This window comes from Opisthocomus hoazin, chromosome 7 (assembly GCF_030867145.1).
Source record: "Opisthocomus hoazin isolate bOpiHoa1 chromosome 7, bOpiHoa1.hap1, whole genome shotgun sequence".
In the NCBI taxonomy this organism is placed as follows: Eukaryota; Metazoa; Chordata; class Aves; order Opisthocomiformes; family Opisthocomidae; genus Opisthocomus; species Opisthocomus hoazin.
Window position 1 is genome coordinate 24089763 of NC_134420.1, and position 19259 is coordinate 24109021.

The window sequence follows — 19259 nt, forward strand, 5'->3', positions numbered from 1 at the left end:
CTATGTAAAGCAGTATCTGAGAGAATAAATTCCCGCTTTCCCACACCAAAGAGAGAGCAAACTGGGTTGTTCTCTTCTAAAATATGGTCAGTAATAGCGGTACTGTCTTTGCATTGGAATTTCCCTTATCTTTAAAGAGCTGATCAGTTTTAGCACCTACCTTATTTAAACCTGATCAGGATTAAGAATCTCAAGGAAATCACAGAAGTCGGAACCAAGTTGTCACAGAGAGATACTGAGAAGTGGTTCCTTGATCTGGGTTAATGCCATAGGTGAATTCAACTGAAGTCCTTCAGGAATCCCCTTTTCAAATATTCTTGTAGTTTTGCTCTTTAAATAATGTGATGGGTGATTCATAAAGTTTCTGGTTTTACACACACACACACACATGTAATATTATAATTATATATATACACACATGGGTCTTTGGATGACTACATGCTACCGTGGAGGTTTTAGCCTTCATTTGCATATCAAAATAAAAATAGATACAAAGAGGCCTGATATCACAACTATATTTGTTTCATTCTTTTTAAAATCTTATTTAAGACAACCTAATGTGATGGACATTTACAACGAAATCAGAAATTATATTTCTGCTACAGTTCCTCTCCTTTAAAAAAAAATGTCTCCACAAAAGCTAATACCATTAATAGTTGCATGGGAATCCAAATAGCAGAGCAACTGTGCAGAAATACAGAGGGATATGTAAACCAAGCAATCCTTGAATTCCAGTTTGGTCTAATTTTCTATGATCTACTTGTATAGCTGAGATCTTTATTTCCCTTAAGAGGACGTTGTGGATTTCTGCAAGTTTAAAATGAATTGTAACTAAAAAAAAACCCCACACAAAAAAAAAAAAAACAGTGTAACAAACTGTGTAGCTGTGTTTCCTTTTAATTAAGTTCTGCAGCTTCTCATCTGGTGTACAATTTTTTGATTAGAATACACAGACTTCATTGCCAAATACTTGGCATGGTTATTTATATCTTTCCTTCACTCGTCATGTAGCCACATGCAGAGGAAAGAAATGATTGGACCAAGGTAAGAAAAATGTGTTTTGTTCATTTGGAAACTGGAGTTTATTTATATGCCCCACAGATGGCTTCCGATTCCATTTCAAAAGCTTTTGAAAATAATTGAACAAATGTGTTTGATGCTGAATTAAAAAATAAATTTAAGAAGTGAAGTTCTGTTTATCCAGAATGAGCATGAGTAGGTGGTGATTACATGCAAATGATTACAGATTGAGACAACACAGTCGTAATTGCTGGGTGGAAATCAGTTCTCTGTCCGTATCACGGCTCATGTGTCCTTTCCCAAGCCTGTATCTGACTTGAGATTATGACTTAAAGCAGATTTCTGAATTCTCTCCAGGCTCACCTTTTCTCTGCTGTTTGCACCTCTTTCCACCTCATAGCAATCATCAGAGATGCAAATTCTGGTGTGTCTTTGATTCAACAGAGAAGGCAAGCTGAGGTTTATAGAAGTTCTTGAGACTTTGGGGTTTCCTTTAGCCTCTAAAATCTGTTGGGTTTTGGGGTATACATAGGGAGAAAAGTCAAGGTAGTATTTGACCTAGTGAGGCATATTGGTTTGCTGGAAATAGTCCTACATTTGTAAGTGTTCAGCCTTAGGTATAGGTTTTGACTCCTCACCAAAGCTAAAATGTACAATCAAAATAGGGAAATCAAGCTCTTTGATTTTAATGCTTCAAGCATGGAACAGACCAAATTTCTAAGACTTTATTTTGTATCTTATTCTCCTTTTATTGTACTGTTAAGTTAGAGGTCATTAAGAGATACATCTGAGTGCCGTTTGGGTTGTACATTGATCGTCATTCTTCTGAAGACCGGCTGACCATCCGAATTCAGACTGCTTTCCACACAAACTTGCAGACTGGCCGATAGATAGATAGTGCTCAGATCTTGAAATGCTGAAAGGGTTCAAACTGTCAAAAATTCTGTTTCTCTTGTGAAAAGGTATTTTCACTTTGATAGGGGAAAGGAATCTCTACTCAGATCAAGAAATTACTTTTCTACCTCTAAGAGGACAACTCCATCCTAGAGTTTTTATATTCAGGACAAGGGGACAAAACCTAAATATATAGAGGATCAAACCGTAGCTTATGATACTTGCATAGCTTCATTCTGGGACTACTTAGCAATGGGGAAGGGTCAGCTGGGACCAAAGCTTCTGGTGAATTCGAGTCTTTGCCTGTAGGAAGGAATGGCTGAGCCTGGTGTTGCTGGGTCGCTTTGTGTGTCCATCTCAATTCAGCTCTACCGCAGAAAGGAAAAGGAGCCAGCATCATGTGAACCTCTCCTGGAACTCCCCTCTTTTCCCCCAGCTTTCTGTAACTTGTCTCGTGGCTCTCAGATTTCTGAAGATATTTTAGTGTTGCCTGTATGGTCAGCATTGCATGGGTAAAACCATGCACATGAATGAGCATTGTAAAGAGTCATCTGAAAGACAACATCTAAGTACATCTTTCCTGAGATCTTTGTCTCTCTAGAGTTGATATTTTCGGTGACAGAGAGCATATCTCCTGACAGATATTATACTTTTTCCTTACTCTACTACTATATTTATAGGAAGAGGGCATTATATATTTCATGTTTCTGAGCTGCAGCTCAGAAATTGTTCCTTGACATTAAAATAATGCCAAGCAGAAAAGAATGTGTTTAGCCCAGTCCTGGTACCCATGTTGCAAATCCAGTGTCCCTTTTTTCTGTTATTTCTTTCCCTTTGTACCATTCCACTCACAAGAATTTATGAAACAAGTCAAAGCTGCACAGTTGTTATTTCCAATATTCCTTAGTACTGCCTACCATTCTGAAAAGTGACTATTAGTTACAAAGTAATAGTTCAGTGTGGAAAGCACTGAAGAATGTGTAATAGCATGGCAATGAGAGTATATTTGACCTAGAAGATCACTATATGTCTCTTTAGGAGAATTCTTTTTTGTATAGATTTGTTTCTTTACAATACCTGTGACTTGAATTCTCAGTTCAGTCAGGCAGCAAACCACATATTTTCTCTTGTTTATGTTAAAAGCAATTACTGAATCTGTGAGGCAGTAGAAGTTATTCTAAGATCTTGATCCTGGGAGGCTCTAATTGCATTGCATGGCCCAGAACATGGTGCCATCTTTCCATGACAAAGGCGCTGAGTGGAGGAAAGTGTGGACAAGTTGATGTTGCTTTTGGAGCACAAAGTAACAGACCATTAAGAGTGAATCTCAGAAATTCATATTCAGACTATTCCTCATTTTTCACCTAGTAGTTGGCTATCTGCTGATAGTCTGTTATCCATCAGGGATGACAAAATGGATTCTTGAGGAATGTAAAATCCAGGATGTCTGTGAGGTGGTAAATAACATGAATAGAGATGGCACAGGTTAAAATACAGAAGTTTTTTCTGATATATTAATTAACCTGTGTTCCAAGAATCAGAGGAAGCTACTAGCTGAGTTTTGGCCTGAAAGCTGTGTGACTGAAAGTACCCCTTGTCTGCAGCAAATCCCACCATGAAGTGATTAATTCCTAGTGTTGGTTTCAATGACTGTTCAGATGTTTCATGTATCACACTTGAGATGTGGGATTCCCTGAAGTGAATCACAGACTCATAGTTAAAAAGGTGTAGTCATCTCATCCATCATTCAGCAAGGATGAGCGTGTTCTCAGAAGCTATTCCGCTAAGTAGCTGGTATCATAGCAGGACCTTCCTAATGTTCAGCTTAATTTTTTGCCTGTCTGAATTTTAAGGCTTACTCCAGTTGAGTCTCAGGAGGAATTTTTCCTAGTCTTGCTTGGCCAGACTTCCTGCTTGGCAAAGAACTTCTTATTTGGCAAGGCCAAAATCTGTTACTGAATAGGCTATTGCTTCAGCCTAATTCCACACCAGAAAAATCTGAAATCCTACAGAGCCTTGCAAAAGAAAAAAAGAAGGAAGGTGGGGAAAGGACAGCCTGCCCCAGACTTCAGTTCTCCTTGCTTATCTGAAAGACCACAAGCAGTGCAACTGGTGACTTACGACTAAATCGTGCAATGTTCTTTAGGTAAGGTCAACTCAAGGGACTAGGGACACGACTTGAGTGTACAGTAGAAGAGGGCGAAGAGATGTACCCAGCTGGTACTTCCACATGATGTAATGCCAAGCTACGTAGAGGCATGAGTTCCTGAAAGTGGTAGATCACTACCAGAGTGCAGCTTGTCCTAGCTAGTTAGGTTTATCTGCAAGGCTAATTAGCTCATATGCAATGCCATACAACTGTGGCTACAATGTTTTCAGCTCTGAAGAAGGCTTGGCTGACCTTAGACTAGAGCTTTCTTTGCTATGCAGATGTGCAAATGCATGCCTACTCCCTGAGGAAATAAGAGGACCTCAGTTCTCCCACAAGAATGCCAAACAAAGCCATCCAGCCATAGGTACAGTTTCTCTCTCTGGCCTAATATTTCCCTGACTGTCTAAACAAAATGGAGCAACGTCAACATGAATGCTTGAGAGACACCCAGCTCAAGGGGACCAAACTGTCCACAAGCTAGCATGCACCCTTTTGGGAGAGCGGCTGTTGTTGAAATGGTCATAACAGGTAAAGGACACAAATCCTTGTCTTCCCCATCCCAGGAAAAAAAACCAGTATGATCAAATGCTCTGGTCTTACTCACTCGTAGGTGTGTGTTTAGTTTTATAATCTCGGCTGCTTTCTAATTCAGATAATCACAATCTGAATTATTAAGACTGTAACCTGAATTTGCAGTTAGAGAAAAAAGGTATTTCTATTCTCTGAAGTTCTTGTACTTAACAATATATTGTACAAAGGATCTGCTGTGCCCTCTACATCACATGATGCACCCAGATTTTGGAAGGAAATGAGTAATCTCTTGAGAGATGCAAACTTAATCTCCCCAGACATTCAGTAAGAGTTTCTGGCTGCATGTGACTAGCAGCGTGTGGTATATTTTCACCTTTTTATTTCTCAGTTATCTATGAGTGTTTCAGTTAGTTCTCTAATGGGCTAAGCTAGAAAAAGTGCAAAGTATTCTGGAATTACCAAGTTCAGCAAAACTGGGCCACGTGAACTGGGTTTCAAATATCTATCTGTAGAGAAATGTGTGATTAAGAAGAGAGGAAAAACTAGCTAGGCTGGGATTGAAGAACTGCATTTGAATATGGGAGGGAGAAGTTAAAAAGGAATCCTTAAATAGTTGAGATAAGCTTTAATATCCTTATATCTTTATTTGAACTAGACTGTTGAACATTCATAGCCTGTCTGTCTCACATCTATACCCCTTGAGATATGCCTCATATAATTAATCACTTAGGGAGTAATACATTTGTAAGAGCTGATGTTGATGTAGATCTGTCCTTCCTGGGCTAGCTAATACCAAACAGTGACTTTCCTCCTGTAAAAGAGAAAGAAGCTTTGCAGAAGTGCACTCAACACATTCTATTTTGTCCCAAGACTCTCAAAAAACTGTTCCGTATGATACTCTTTTTGTGGTACTGGCTAGCAGTTCCTGCTTACTAGATAGTGATGTGCAGAGTTTGTTATAGTACCAGATATATCAGACTGACAGGACAGCTTTTTCTTCCTTCTATTATCTCTACCTCTCCTACCCATTCCCCTAGGGAAACTTTTCATTAAATTCTTGTAACCATTAAAGAAGGGTTGGTTATAGAAAGCAAACTGGGTGGAGTATGAGTCTCAGGTAAATCTTTATGTTGACAAACATCATTATCTTAATGTATCTTGCAAACAATAGGAAGAGGGCCGTTTTACTGACGGGACTTCCAGGTACAGCGGACAGCAGATAAACTGCAGGCTCTCTCGCTAGGTCTCCTCTCCATTTGTATGTCACCGAATTTGCTCTCGTAGCAGATCTTTGAAATCTCAGATGACTCAGACACAGATCATTTCTCGTAAATTCAGTGCACGTTGGCTGAAACTTTAACATCTCAAGGAGTCTTAATAGCTTTCCAGATCTGACTTGTTCAAAATGCTGTTCAGACATGACCAGCTTAATCCTTCCAACACTTCAATGAAATGTTTAGCATATATAAGTAATGTTTTAGAGGTGAACAAATAACCCATAAAGCTTTATTTATTGCCAGTTGTACATTTCTGCAAATTAAAAGTTTGTGGACACATTGCAAACATTTTAGACATGCATTATTCAGAAGAATCTGATAAATTCCTGAACAAGTGTTTTCTTTACCAATGAATCACAAATGATTGAAAAAGTAGTATGCAGGAACCAAAAAATGATATGAGGTTGGTTAGCAATGATGATTATGTGATACTGTGTCATTTGATTATTAGTGTATTTATATAAGTCACTGGCATAGTGCAAATTTTGTCATTTACAATTGCATAAAACATTCAATTTCTTTTTTTCTGTATAGAATTTCTTCCTGGTTAATATCGCTTGCTGGTAGATCCTGTCACCTCAAACATCCCTCAAAAGGCAACCCAAAAGGACTGCAAATGAATGCAAGCACATTTTCAGAATCATAGTCAAGGTAATATTTTTTTCTTAACTTCAGCAAGTTATTGTCACTCCATATTACTAAAGAAAAGACCAAGCAAATAAATCACAAGTAATATCAGCTTTTGGTCAGTAACAAGCATACATTCTCAAACACAGCTGTGTTATTCTAGGTATGTAGTGAAAGAAATAAACTTGAACACATAATTGAACTCTTACCAACTATGTAATAATATCCCAAATGAGTGTTTGTTTTTCATTTCTAAAATACTGGCTTTCATTGTTACTCAAGCCAAGTTGCTAAGTAGGCGATGGATGTGTGATAATTCCCAGTTCTAAGATCAACTCACAATGTTGTAATAGCGTTCAGCTCCTCCCTTATCTACTTCTCTACCAGAAATTCAGGAACATGGAAATGTGTAAAATCAGAGTTGCTGTCTCACTAATTTTATGAAATCTATTTTCTGTGCCTCTGTCCCAGCCTCACACAAAACTCCTGCCTGCAGAATCACCCAGAATTACCGTCTTTTGATTATTTATCTAGAGAAAGCAATTTCCATCAGAAATCGTTGTTTAGAAGTCACTGTTTATTTTCCTTGACAATTCCCACATAAATTGCGTAGAGCTCAGAAATGAAAAATGCTTTCCTAACTGCCACCTCTACACCCTGCAAACAAGCTCCGAGGGGCAGACTGGGGCGTTTGCTGCCTTGTGTGTTCTCTACCTGTGGAGGGGCACTTCGTGACACTTGGACCCGAGGCACCTCCAAGTGAGCTCCCTGTTTTCCAGTTGGGCGCAGCGACACAGCTGTCCTGGCTTTGTCTGGGTATGCCCAGGCGCAAAGGATCAAATCTTAGTAAACAAGCTGCTGCTGTTGCACCAGGAGGAGCCAAGTTAATTGATTCCTGGCTGTGTTTAACCTGCAGAACTAACAGGGTTTAAATTTATTTTTTTTTTCTTTAGTTGCTGCTGATGTCGGGACATCCAACAAGGCAAATGGACTGCCTGTTTGAGGACGCAGATGCTACTGCTGTTGCAATGCATTACCTAAAGCCATATGACAGGGGTAGACTGCTTGGTGTGTATTTTATCCAGAAAGTTTAGCAGTCCAAAACAGAGCACTGCTATGCCTGTCAGCCTCCTCACCCCATTTCTCGTATGATGTGCACACACCTGCACCTTCCAGACTGGAACCAGCTATTATCTTTGTCTCTGAAAACAAACATGCCTATTATGGTCTAAAATTAGAATACTTTTCCTTCCCTTCCACCTTTCACTGGGGTCATAAACTGACTAAGAGGGAGACTGCTGACATTCAGTAAGTTTCTGTTTATATACAGACCAGTCTGCTTTTAGTGTTCTTTGTAACTGGAAAAGACAAGCTTAACTATTTGTTCCCGCACTGCTATGTTTATGGCACAACCTAAATGTGGCTATGTTATATGTGGCTATGGCAAGACTAGCACAAACAGACCTGCTGTGAACAGCAGTTGTTCCACAAATGAATCCAGCTAAAATTTGGTTTTTACTTTCTTCAGGTGGGAAAATATTTTGTCAGTGGCTATAAATCTGATGTAATCCCTCTATCCTCTCAGATTATATATATATACAGGGAATAAATGTAACACAGTATGCAGAATTACCATCATAGAGATACTGGGACTAAACAAAACACTGTTCACAGCTGGCTTGACTCAAAATTCCTCAAAATCAGTAGAAAACTTCCCTTGACTTTGATGGGCTCTGGTCAGGTCCATATTAGGCATAAAAGCCCCTAAGGGTTTATCTGTAGGTACAGTTAACAGTTTGCTTATGCAAATATCAAGGGTTTCCTGAGTCGTGTGAATGTTTGCATTTTGTAAAGCTCACCTGCTCTTCTGGAGCTTTAAATGTTTGATTTAATTATCCCAACATGCTGTATAGAAGAGAGAGCAGATGAGAAAGAATGGGGGCTAGGAAAAAGGAGAAATGAGTGGAGACGAGCGAGAAGTCAAGGTAGAGGTCAAGAAGCAAAACCAAAAGGAAGAGACTGGCAGTACAGTGGGGAGGAGACTGAGGGAGACAAGAAGGAGCACGTCCTGGAGATGGCCTGGTATGAGCTTGATTTACCTATTGTTAAACTGCAAATGAAAGAAATGAAAGTGGCATAGCACAAAGATGGCCGCTCATGCTCTGATATATTGGTTTCCAGGTTCTTCTTGCGTGGTGTTTGCTGGGAGGGCCGACAAGGGGGAGGGAGGGGCGGAGACAGGCTGAAACCACCTGCAGAGAAAACATGTCTCCCCTTCTCTTCTTGGTTCCCCCTGTGGGGAAGCCCCTGGCCCTCTACGCAGCTGTTTGTGGCTCGATTCGTCACTGACGTGCTCAGCATGTCTGTGGTGCGTGCTTGGACATCTGATGGCAGCTGCTGCCTGCAGATTTCCTGCCCCGTCTCCAACTGCAACGTAGCAAGTAACTGGGTATAGTGGTGTGGAAGTCATGAACGGGGACTGGTGCTCTGATCTCCTGCCTGCGCTCTGCTGGGAGCCATGGGGGTCAGCCAGGGACCAAGTGCTTCGGGATGGTGCTAGGAACAAGAAAGCTGAGGGGGCCACATGGTCTGCCGCGGGAGAAACTTTGCTGCAAAGAGCTTCTTACGCGCTTCTGGCTGTTAAAGATTTTGCCTGTGCTGGATCAGTGAGTTGTTTAGGGATCTGGGGCAAACCAGTAAAACAGGCTGATGAATCCCCGCGGTAGGTGCCAGTCTGGGTTGCTGCCTTTTTCAGAAGTAAACAACTAGGAGCCATTGTTCATCTTCCTAACTCTCTGCAGGACACAGGCTGTAAATTACATCGAGGAACAAAAGGCTGATGGGAGTAGAACCGGGTGCCCAGCTTCGCAAGGGAGTGCTTTGCCCTCCAGCCAAAAGAGGAGCTTTTCTGCCTTCAACCAGCACAGGCTCTGCTTGCGCCTTCCCATCAGCACCCACAGCCCGAGAACAGTGCGCAGTACAGGATTTGCTACGCTGAAGCATTTACCGCCGTTTCCATTACAAAACCTGGTTTCAGGGTTGATCATGGAAATTAAATCCCGTCTGAAATGCAGGAAACAAGATTGCAGTCTAGGGACACAGGAGGAAATCTTATTAAAAATACCATATCTTATTGAGATTACAGTTAAATGGGTATAAAATCCTCCCTCCTCCCACGAAACTGACTTACAGCCAGTCTCACAGACCAGCTGTAGTCTATGCAGAATGTTCGCCGCTGTGACCAGAATTATCTAATGAGATTTGTGCTTTTTATATTCACCAAGACTGTGTTCTTCAACTCCCCATAACAAGCTTGAAATTTACACGAAAATATGTTCAGAAAAGGATTTTTTAAATACTAATAAAGTCTTTCTGCTGATAATAGAAAAAAAAAGTTTTTCAAATTAGAAGGTTCTTTTTTTGAAGTTTCTTTTTTTCACAATAGAAATGCCAGCTATTTTGACAGAAACAAAATGCCATTCTTCCCTCCTTTCAGTTGTTCCCATTTGATAGTGAAACTGATCTCGTTGGCATCATTTTTTTCATCATAAGTTCAGGTACATTCACGCTCTAGTTTGTCCACACAATAAAATCCAAAGGAATATATATTACAGGGAGACGCTTCCCCACTGAATTCAGGGAAATTTTTGCCTTTGACTTCAGGAGGCTAGAATTTCATCCTCTGTGAGCATTCCTGCAAAAACATCTCTTTATATCACTGTCAGCCATGCATGTTCTTTTTCTAGGGCTCCAACTCATGTACTCCCTAATAGGATTTTTATCAAAATTAATTGGTGCTGGCTACAGTTCACATATGTGATAAAATCACAAATGAGTTATTTTGGTGTTCCTGTACTATATTGCACCATCATAGATTCAGTATCTGCTGTGTCAAAGGCTTCACAGCAAACCACTTTTATAAATGCTGAGGGGCTTTAGTTGTATTGTTTCATTCTCTTCTGAAAACTTAATTAATTTGATACCATTTATTATTTTAGAAATTTTTAGTGCTGGTAATTTAATTGGTTGTTGCCAAGGCAGTAAGCAAATTCCAAAAGCTCAAACATTTAACTATGTGATTTTTTGTTATTAACAATAATGTCATGGAAACAAATACACAATGGGAAGAAACTGATAGGCTCAGCTTAAAATGATGCTCTGCTGCATTTCCTCAGCTGAAGATTTTCTGTAGGATTTTTCTGTTCCAGTATACTAAGATTATCTCAAGTTAAAGCAAACTTTATGTACTTCTCACAAGCAAACCCCTAAAACAAAAAAAAAATAAATTCCCCAGACTTGTACATCTCCTTTGACTAAATTTTCTGAGTGGCATTAGGCCCTGTGCCCAGGCTAAATTTGGGCTGCTGTCTACCTCAGGCCAACATATTGTAGGGGAGAAATTCCATGTTTGGGTGGGAAAGAAGGAAATATTTTTGTGTCAGCTTTTTAATTTATTTGTTAATGGCAGCTCTTTGAAGTGCTTGGTGTGTTGGAATGCAAGTGTGTGTCCTAGGCTGGAGCATAGCAGGCACATGGCATGTCAAATGGACAAACTTATGCATCATATACATACGGTTAATTAATTATTTCTGTGACGTACTGCGATTAATTATTTTTCTTGTATACATCTGTCTTTTCCTTTTGCATTAGGTACTAGCACATCCATGCACCTGGTCTAAAAGTGCCTGATCTTACCTTGATTTGATAGGGCAACAAGCAAGAAGAGAGATTTTCCAAAGTGGAACACCACCCACCCCCACCAAACACCGGCAGAAGTCTAAGATAGCTATCAAATAATCAGTACTGAGAAAACAACCTGTTCATAGTCTGATGTCAGAAGGGCTAGAATTAGAAACTTCAGACCATGAAGAGACTAGGAATTTCCACTCCTGGTAAAATAAGACCTTTGTCTCTGTAACACTTGCCCACATCCCTGAAATGGACATTATTCTCCATTTACCTGTGCCAAAGAAAACTTATTTTATTTTTTTCATTCCATATAATTGTAAATACAGGACATTAATGGACAAGTATTTTATGTTCATCAAAAAAACAAGACTCAAAGATACCTAAATTTTAATTAAATAATCTATTCTTTTTTTTCATCTGTAGGGGTGAATTTTAAAAGTCATTTAGCAATTGAAGAAAAAGATGTGCTTAGCAAACTTACAATATGCATTAACTGTGCACCAGTGTTTTAAATCCTGCTACACATCATTTGTATATTTAGATTCCAAAAGATCTATAGCTTTAAACGTAGAGGAATTCACAGAACTATTTCTTTTCCGCTACTATAAACAGTAAGAGGTATAGGAGATTGGTTTTGTCCTTGCTTTTAAAGCCATTTATTTAAAAAAACCCAAACAGTAGCATATTCACTAATTAAAACGTGTTTTATCTGTCTTTGCTAGCTTCTTAGTAAAAAGATCCCCTGTGTTTTAGGGAAAGATTTTCAGTTTAACCTTGTCCCATCAGATATTCTAGACCTGTAGGAAAAGCCTGTTGGAACCTGTTGCTAAAGTCTGGCGATTGAGGAAAGGATAGCCAGCCATCTGTAAGTCGAAAGTCAAAGAAAAGGCAAAGTCCTGAAAACCTCTTTGTGTAACGTTCTTGTGGCTGTGGCTGGAAAGACCTGTCTGTATTTTTCCATTGTTTGTGTTAACAGAGATTAAAAAATCAGTGAGAAAATTCTTTGAAGTGGAAGGATCGACAAGATGGTAATCTGATATAGAACTATTCATATCAAATTTGCTGAGTGAAACGGAAATTGGGGCATTACTGGCTGTCAGTCATTGCCACATGTTGGTTGTTAAAGGTGAGATGTGTTGGCTTTGGTGATCCCTGACCAACCCCTCCTTCCACCGCATACGAACCACTGTTGCACTGCTGCAGCTCTGGAGAGGCTGGCGTGTGGAGACACCAAGCCGAATGGCGAAGGCACATTACAGACATGCCTTTCGCTTATCTACAGAGGTTTTGAGGCTTTCACCAGGGAGTTCATGTGGCACCTACAGTCACACAAAACCCCACGCTGCAATGAATATCTGTCCTCAGGAACCGAGACCTTGTCTGAATGTCAAAGACTGTCATATGTTCTCATCCTGTTGCTCTGCTTTGCAAATCGGGAATAAGGAATAATTCCTTCCGTACCTCATACCATCAATACAATAAAATACCAGCCTTCGTCCTCAGTACTGCAGCTGGCACTGGCATTAGCTACCACTTTTGTAGGAGCAGCCTGTGCAGAGACACCAAGGGTAGAACGGGCTGTGGGAGGCTGAACTGCCTCGACTTACCTTCTGCCTGAGGCTTTCCTCCAGGGATGAACCGAAACATTTTAGAAGGGTGCATTGCAAGCAGGAGTTCTGCGTGCTCTGAATTGAACTGCAAGAAGAGCAAATGATGAGATAAAATAAGCTAAATATTTTGGGGAAACATCCAGGCAGTTGTAGATGATTTGCTGGGCTTCAGAAACTCTAGTGCTTCATGTTCACCTGGTTTGCAGTAATGAGGAGATTTTAAAATGCAAGAAGGAAAGCTTTTAACAAACAGTGCCTTTCTGCGCTAACTCACGAGAGATTACACAAATTTTCCTGCAAGCGCAAGACGCATAACTTCTCAGTGTACTTGTGTAAGAAGAGGAGGTTTAGTGCCTCTTTAAAACTCGAGTGTGGCTGCTTAGTCAGTACTAGCTCCCCTCCCACCCCCCTTCTTCTTCTGGGTAACTTTGGTTGCAATATGGGTGTGACTTTTGACGGAGCTCCCCCTCCCAGTTATGTCATTACTTCAGTTCCTTTCAATTAGAATAAAAAGTGCAGCAAACTTCAGACTCATTGACTGCAGGCTTGACAAGCGTCGGGGCTTTTCTTCTTTCCACAGCTTGTGAGGATCTCTGTTTTTTGCAAAACAGTTCTGAGAAAAAAATGGCCAGCTTTCCCTTATGGGCAACTTTTGGATTATGTTTGCTGAAGCTTTGCCTAACAGAAACACGTAAGTTTTTTATGAATGAAAATACTTATGGTTGCTGATAAGTTAAGACTTCAGGCAGCAAGAACTCTTCTGCTAGACAGCGAACAGCTTTCTTGGGTCTGTGTAAAGTTTGATTATTTGTAAGTGTTGTCAGAGATGCTTTAGAAGCGTAACCTCTGCTGTGCTGGGCTGTGCAGTCATGGAAAGCTGTGTATTGCTGGTAAAGGGCAATTCCAGATCTATAAAAAGTAAATTGTAGATTACAAAAGTGAAGTTTAAACTAAGAACGGAAGTCCATTAGGGAATTTGGAATAGCTCTGGTAAGGCTCGGTTCGACAGCGTGACTGCTGTTACGTACTTGGTTTGCTCTCCCAGCGCCGTTTTCAGACAGTAGAGAAGGGGGGGGGGGAGATGGGGGGGAGGTGCAGAGAGGATGGGGAGGGACCCCCAACCCCAGCATACAACAGCTGCATTCTGGAGTTTACATGGGCTGAACTAATAGCGAGTACGTACTGCCTTTGGACACAGCCTTGCTGAACAGAAGCAAAACTGCAGTGATCTGTGACTGAAACTTGGAGAGCTTTTATGCCAAGCATGCCTATTTCTGCCTTCTTAGGGTTTCTTTGGGGTTGACTGATGAGATTTTGGAACAAAGGGGGTTAGAAGTGACCACAAAATGTAGTTGTTTATCGATTAACTTTCTGTAGCTTGGTTATCTGCTTCAAAAATTTGTATTTAAACATGAAACATTAATACAGAGAAAAAAATAAAAATCATATGTCCAAAACGACAAAGTGCTATTGAAATTTCACGTGGCACAGGCTCAGCTGTGTTTGAGGGAAATGGCCATGCTTTTAACAGACTCTCACTGTGACAGCAGCTGCCTCAAGGCATTTTGTAGTTAGGGACAACAATTACACTTCTGTATTATTTTTGTAATCGTTGGTTCCAGGAGTCTAACAAAATACGCTTTTCATGGCCATTGTCACCCAAGGGCTCTGCGTGTGTGTACAGTAAATATCTATATCTCATCTGTTTGAGCAGCAGTGGGTACTGCTGTAATGGCTGCAGCGCCGTGGGGCTGTGCATGGGTGTGTCGGAGTGAACAGTTCCCAGCACATCTGTGAGACCTGAAGCACCCTCATTGCTTTTCTTACTAAAATTGTCTGTCCGTTTTACCAAAATGCTTTTGCTAAATTTGGGTACATGGATAAAGCACTTAGAGAAAGGACAGGGATACCGTAGGCAAATAAAGTTTGTCTGAGATGTGTTTAAAGCCTTGGCTTCCTCCAAGTCTGTATTCTGTGTAAGTGTTGTAAGTATTTAGTTACTGGCTGCTCAACTGATTTCTCCTTTTATGAGCTTCCAGGAGTGTCCTAAAGAAGCAGGGTCTGCACTGACTCTAGGAGTAATGAATTTTTACAGTGAGACATAGCAGAAAAGCCCATCATCTAGTCTTCAGCATAGTTACAAAAACCATGTCAAACTTCGCATATGCCCCACAGGGGAAAGTTTCTTTAATGGCTTAGCAGGGTATTAGACTATAGCTAGAATATATTTTAGTTGGTATGCAATACATTCCAGCATGACTTTGTAGTCAGTAATGACTTCAAAACAGCAGTTGATGGTGGTTTTTATTTTCTGTTTCAATCCAGTGCTCTTGGTGTCTGTCATAGAGTAGTGACCATTGCTGCTGAGAAACACCTTGCTTGAAGACAAAATTCAGATCTGCTCCTAAATTGGAATTTTAATTCTTTTGACACAGAATTGGGGAAAATTAGGAGGGACCTGGGATTGCTGTTAATGTGGTTACTGAAGGGAAGGTGAGATATAGAGAGCAGCTGAAAAACTAACTCATCCTTAGTTCTGTGCTGTTGTGACCATGCTGTCACTGACATGTGAGCAAGGTATACTCATGGTATCGACGTGACTTTTGTTGTCTAAGGAGTCTGGATCCAGGAGAATACAGATGCTGATGTCTTGGTTAATGATGATTCTGGGGGAGACTTCCCCCTGTGAGCAATTACATACTTGTGAAAATATTTCTCTCAAAGTTTTCCTTGATTAAGTGAATCCTAGAATTTTGACCCCCAAACTGGAAGAAGCTGGAATAGAAGTACTATTAGAGATTAAATGAAAAGAGACATGAGTCCACCAGTGGGAGGGAGCAGTTTAGCTATTAGCACTGAAGAGGTTGCCAGAGTCTCAGTATGAGGTAAGGCTCTGAGCCAGGGCTACTGTACCTATTGGTCAGTCACAAAGGAAGGGACCTGCCTGCCTCTTGGCTTATATATCCATCAGGTAAATTTGTAAATGAAGCAGTTTGAAGAAGCTCTTTGTGCTAGTTTATTTTCATTTAGTCCTTACAGTGTGTATCTTGGCTATTTTCCCAAAGCTGCAAAGTAACTAGACTATTAAAGTTCACTTGAACTTCCACCATCGTGTAATGGAAAGGCTATATAGCTGCCCTGGAAATACTCTCACACACAGAGCCAACAAACCATGGCAGAGGATTGTCTTGCAGTCTTTAGAGAAATAGTTGTTGATTTTTTAGTTCGTCACAATGCAGAACCATTACCTTGAAAACAGGAAGTCAGAGAAAGGCTTAATGAGGAAAGATAGCATCATACAATTGAGGAAGAACTTTTAAAACTAAATGCTTTTAAAACCACTGGTAGCTCTAGCCAAGGTTAAGTGAAATGTTCTCCCATACCTGGTGTGTCTTTCTTTCCAGAACAGTTCCCATAACTTTTATAGGCCAGGACTTGAAGACCATGTTAATATTGCAGTTATTCATCTAGCATCAAAACATGCGTGAAGTTCTACTGCAGCAAGAATTTGCCAGCAGGATGAGATGTCCTGAGATGCTGATAGGCAGTTATAAACAGCAGGGAGAAATGTCAACTCATTACTGCTTAAATATGTCGACTCATTACTGCTTAAATACTTGTAGAGAAGATCAGTTCTCAAAAATTTTCATAAAGGGGTAAAAAAAATGCTTTCCTTGAAGGACAGCTGCCATTTCAAATGAAAGAACTTATGGAAGACAGCAGAAAAATATAGTGAGGAAAAATGTAGATCTCTAAGGGATGTTTGGCTGTATGGCAAGGAGCATGGTGGATTGCAGGGAAAAACTAAAGTTAGTTATGTAGGCAGAATGAAGTCTTGAGGAATTTAAGTTAGAGAAGAAATCTGAAATGTATCCAAGCAAGAACCTAATGTAAACCTCTGCAGACATTTCCACAAATTTGGATAGCAACCGTCAGGAACAATGGAAAATAAATGAGGAATAAAAAAGATAGCAGCAGCAATCAAGTTAATGTGTAATAGGAGTGGAGCCTATGGGTATGTGAAAAGTTAGGAAAAGTAAAAACTGCGTTGCTGACATGGTGGAGGAAAAAGCTCTGCTGAGGTCTGTGGGATATCAGTTAATTGAAAAGCAAAGGGCAAACAATGTAAGATGGCAAAGTTCTTGCCAGAGCAGAGAGGATATTCAGAGGGAGTCGCTAGACAGCAGCGGTAATTAGGTTTGAAAATAGGTTGCTAAGAGACATTGTTTTTAAGGACAGATTAGATAAGAACAGACTAGATAAACACCTTTAAAGGACAGTTTAGGTATTGCTGGTTGTGCTACTGGGTAAGAAGATGGAGTAGAAGACCTCTAGTAACTCTTTCTTCTTTGATGAAAGGATAATTTTAGTTTTGAATGTTGCTGATTAGTAGTGGAATACATTGTAGAGAAGCAGGGAAAAAATGATGTGGAGCTTCTTATATAAGGAGAGGATAAGTCAGTGGAAGAACTAAAAAGTTTTTTGGAATTCCAGAAATGCTGTAAGAAGGCTTCTCCGTTTGCTTTCTGGTATTCTTGCCTCTCATTTCTGTTCCTACACTAATGGATAAGGGTTTGACAATACAGTCAAGATAGAAGATGACAATTCTGAACTTTGTATGACATGTATTCCATTATTTACAAAACATTGGGTTTTGTTTTGGTTTTTTATTAAAGAGAACCCTATGCAAGAGAGCAATGGAAGGTGTTTTGCCAAACTCTCCTCTAAAACTGCTTTTTCCAGCACTAAGGCTAAATGTACATAGTTACCTGGTAACTGTAACTTAAGGGAGAGGATAATCATGAAACAAACATGACCCACCACAGTAATCTTGCCTACTTTGAAAACAATACAACCTTGTACTGGAACAATTCATGGTGTTCAAAACACGTGTCATTTTACTGTCAGCTGGTAACTGAGAGCATACTTTATTGAATTTCATTTTTCAGGACTAAATTGAATTCTTAGGCTAGAAAAGTTCAAAATTCCAGTTGAAGGACAGCAAAGTGACAGGAGCAAGACACAGGTTGGGTTTGTCACCAAGACATCTCTGATACATACATCATGGTTGTTACCAAGTAAAACCCACATGCACAATCTGTGTTTCTCTTTGCCTTTACCTGTAAGGGTTTCTTCGTGATATATCAGGTGGTTTGGACTGTTCTCCATGAGTTATCAACAACTGTACACATGAAGCAATGTTGGCGTGGCTGCTAGTCATTTTCCAGACTAGCCCAGAAGTTCATCAGCTGTTAACATGCAGTTGTCTCTCACTCCCAGGGATGTAATAATCATTTCAGAGCCATCAGAAACTGTAGTTATCAGTAACCATTATGGCTGCTGCTAATACCGGTGGCAGGGAGGATTGTGTCAGTCCTGAATGTGTATTGGTTTCCTCCCCGCCAAATCACAGGCCTCCCTACAGTGGCATCAGCAGTAGTATCAGTAGCAGCTGGCTGTGATTTTCCTCCCTTGCCATGGCTGCCGGAGCTGACCCCACCCAAGGGACGGCAGAGCAACTCCTCATAGAGTGAGTTGGCAGGCAGTAATGTGAAATGGCAGCTGAGGGAAAAAGGGGGTTTCCTTGGAGAATCTTTTCAGTCAGACTGAAAGTTCAGCTAATTGCAACTTAAAGTTCAGAACTCCGTGGCTGTTTCTTGCCTAACGAAACCTGCAGTCATTTTAGGAGTCTGCGCCTATAATTAAGAACATAATTGAACTCTCTTTTGTACACACTGGCTCTGGGACTTTCCAGTTCCTCTACATGACAACACTGCCTGCATTATATAATGCAGCAATCCTATTTCAGTACAATAACCTTCAACCCTCACATTGCGAAACAGAATAAAAAGACAACATGAGCTGAAGAATAATCAACAATTTTAGCAATTACTAACATGGAAGCTCAAGCAACCAAGCCAATTCAAAGTGAAAATCACAGAGAGGACCTGAATTTGACTTACATTTGCAGTCTGAAAAATATATTGCTTCACTTTTTTCTTTCCTTCTATTGATGTCTGAGCGAGGCTTAGTAGTTGGAAGCTCTAAGAGACTGCGTTGAGTCTTTGAAAAAAAAAAAAAAAGAAGAAAAAAAAAGCAGACATGCAGCAGCTGTGGTAAAACTTCCATCTGTGTTTCTGTTAATGATACTGTTCCAAAAGCAATGTGAGATGGTTATAAAAGACATTACCAGGGCACAGGCTGACAGCTGCCTAGGAAAAGGGCATCAGCCAGTGGTCATCAACTACACAGTTAATGTCTGTTTTACTAAATACCTGCTTTCATAAATAAGAAGCTGCCCTTGACAGAACGTGTAATAGTAAAAAAATCTGCTGTGACGTAGCCTTGGTTGATTATATATGCCTCACCGTGGCAGAGTGATAGCAAAACAGGTTCTCAGAAGTATATTTCCCTAGGGGGCTTTTTTATTGTTATTTTTGTTAATGGATGGGTGTCAGT

At 40.2% G+C, this 19259-nt stretch overlaps 1 protein-coding gene across 2 annotated transcripts in view; it reads left to right on the forward strand.

Moving 5' to 3' along the window:
* The window catches only part of CD44 (CD44 molecule (IN blood group)), a 117616-nt gene that overhangs the window by 42904 nt on the left and 55453 nt on the right, over window positions 1–19259 (forward strand). Inside the window, exons 9-10 of one of the 2 annotated variants that reach the window (XM_075425981.1) lie at window positions 6409–6525; window positions 7455–7569. In XM_075425981.1, the coding sequence (XP_075282096.1) occupies window positions 7464–7569 (106 nt within the window). In that variant the 5' untranslated portion in view covers window positions 6409–6525; window positions 7455–7463. Of the gene's footprint in view, window positions 1–6408; window positions 6526–7454; window positions 7570–13238; window positions 13492–19259 lie in introns of those variants that run through there. The other variant, XM_009935247.2, reaches the window with a different exon arrangement.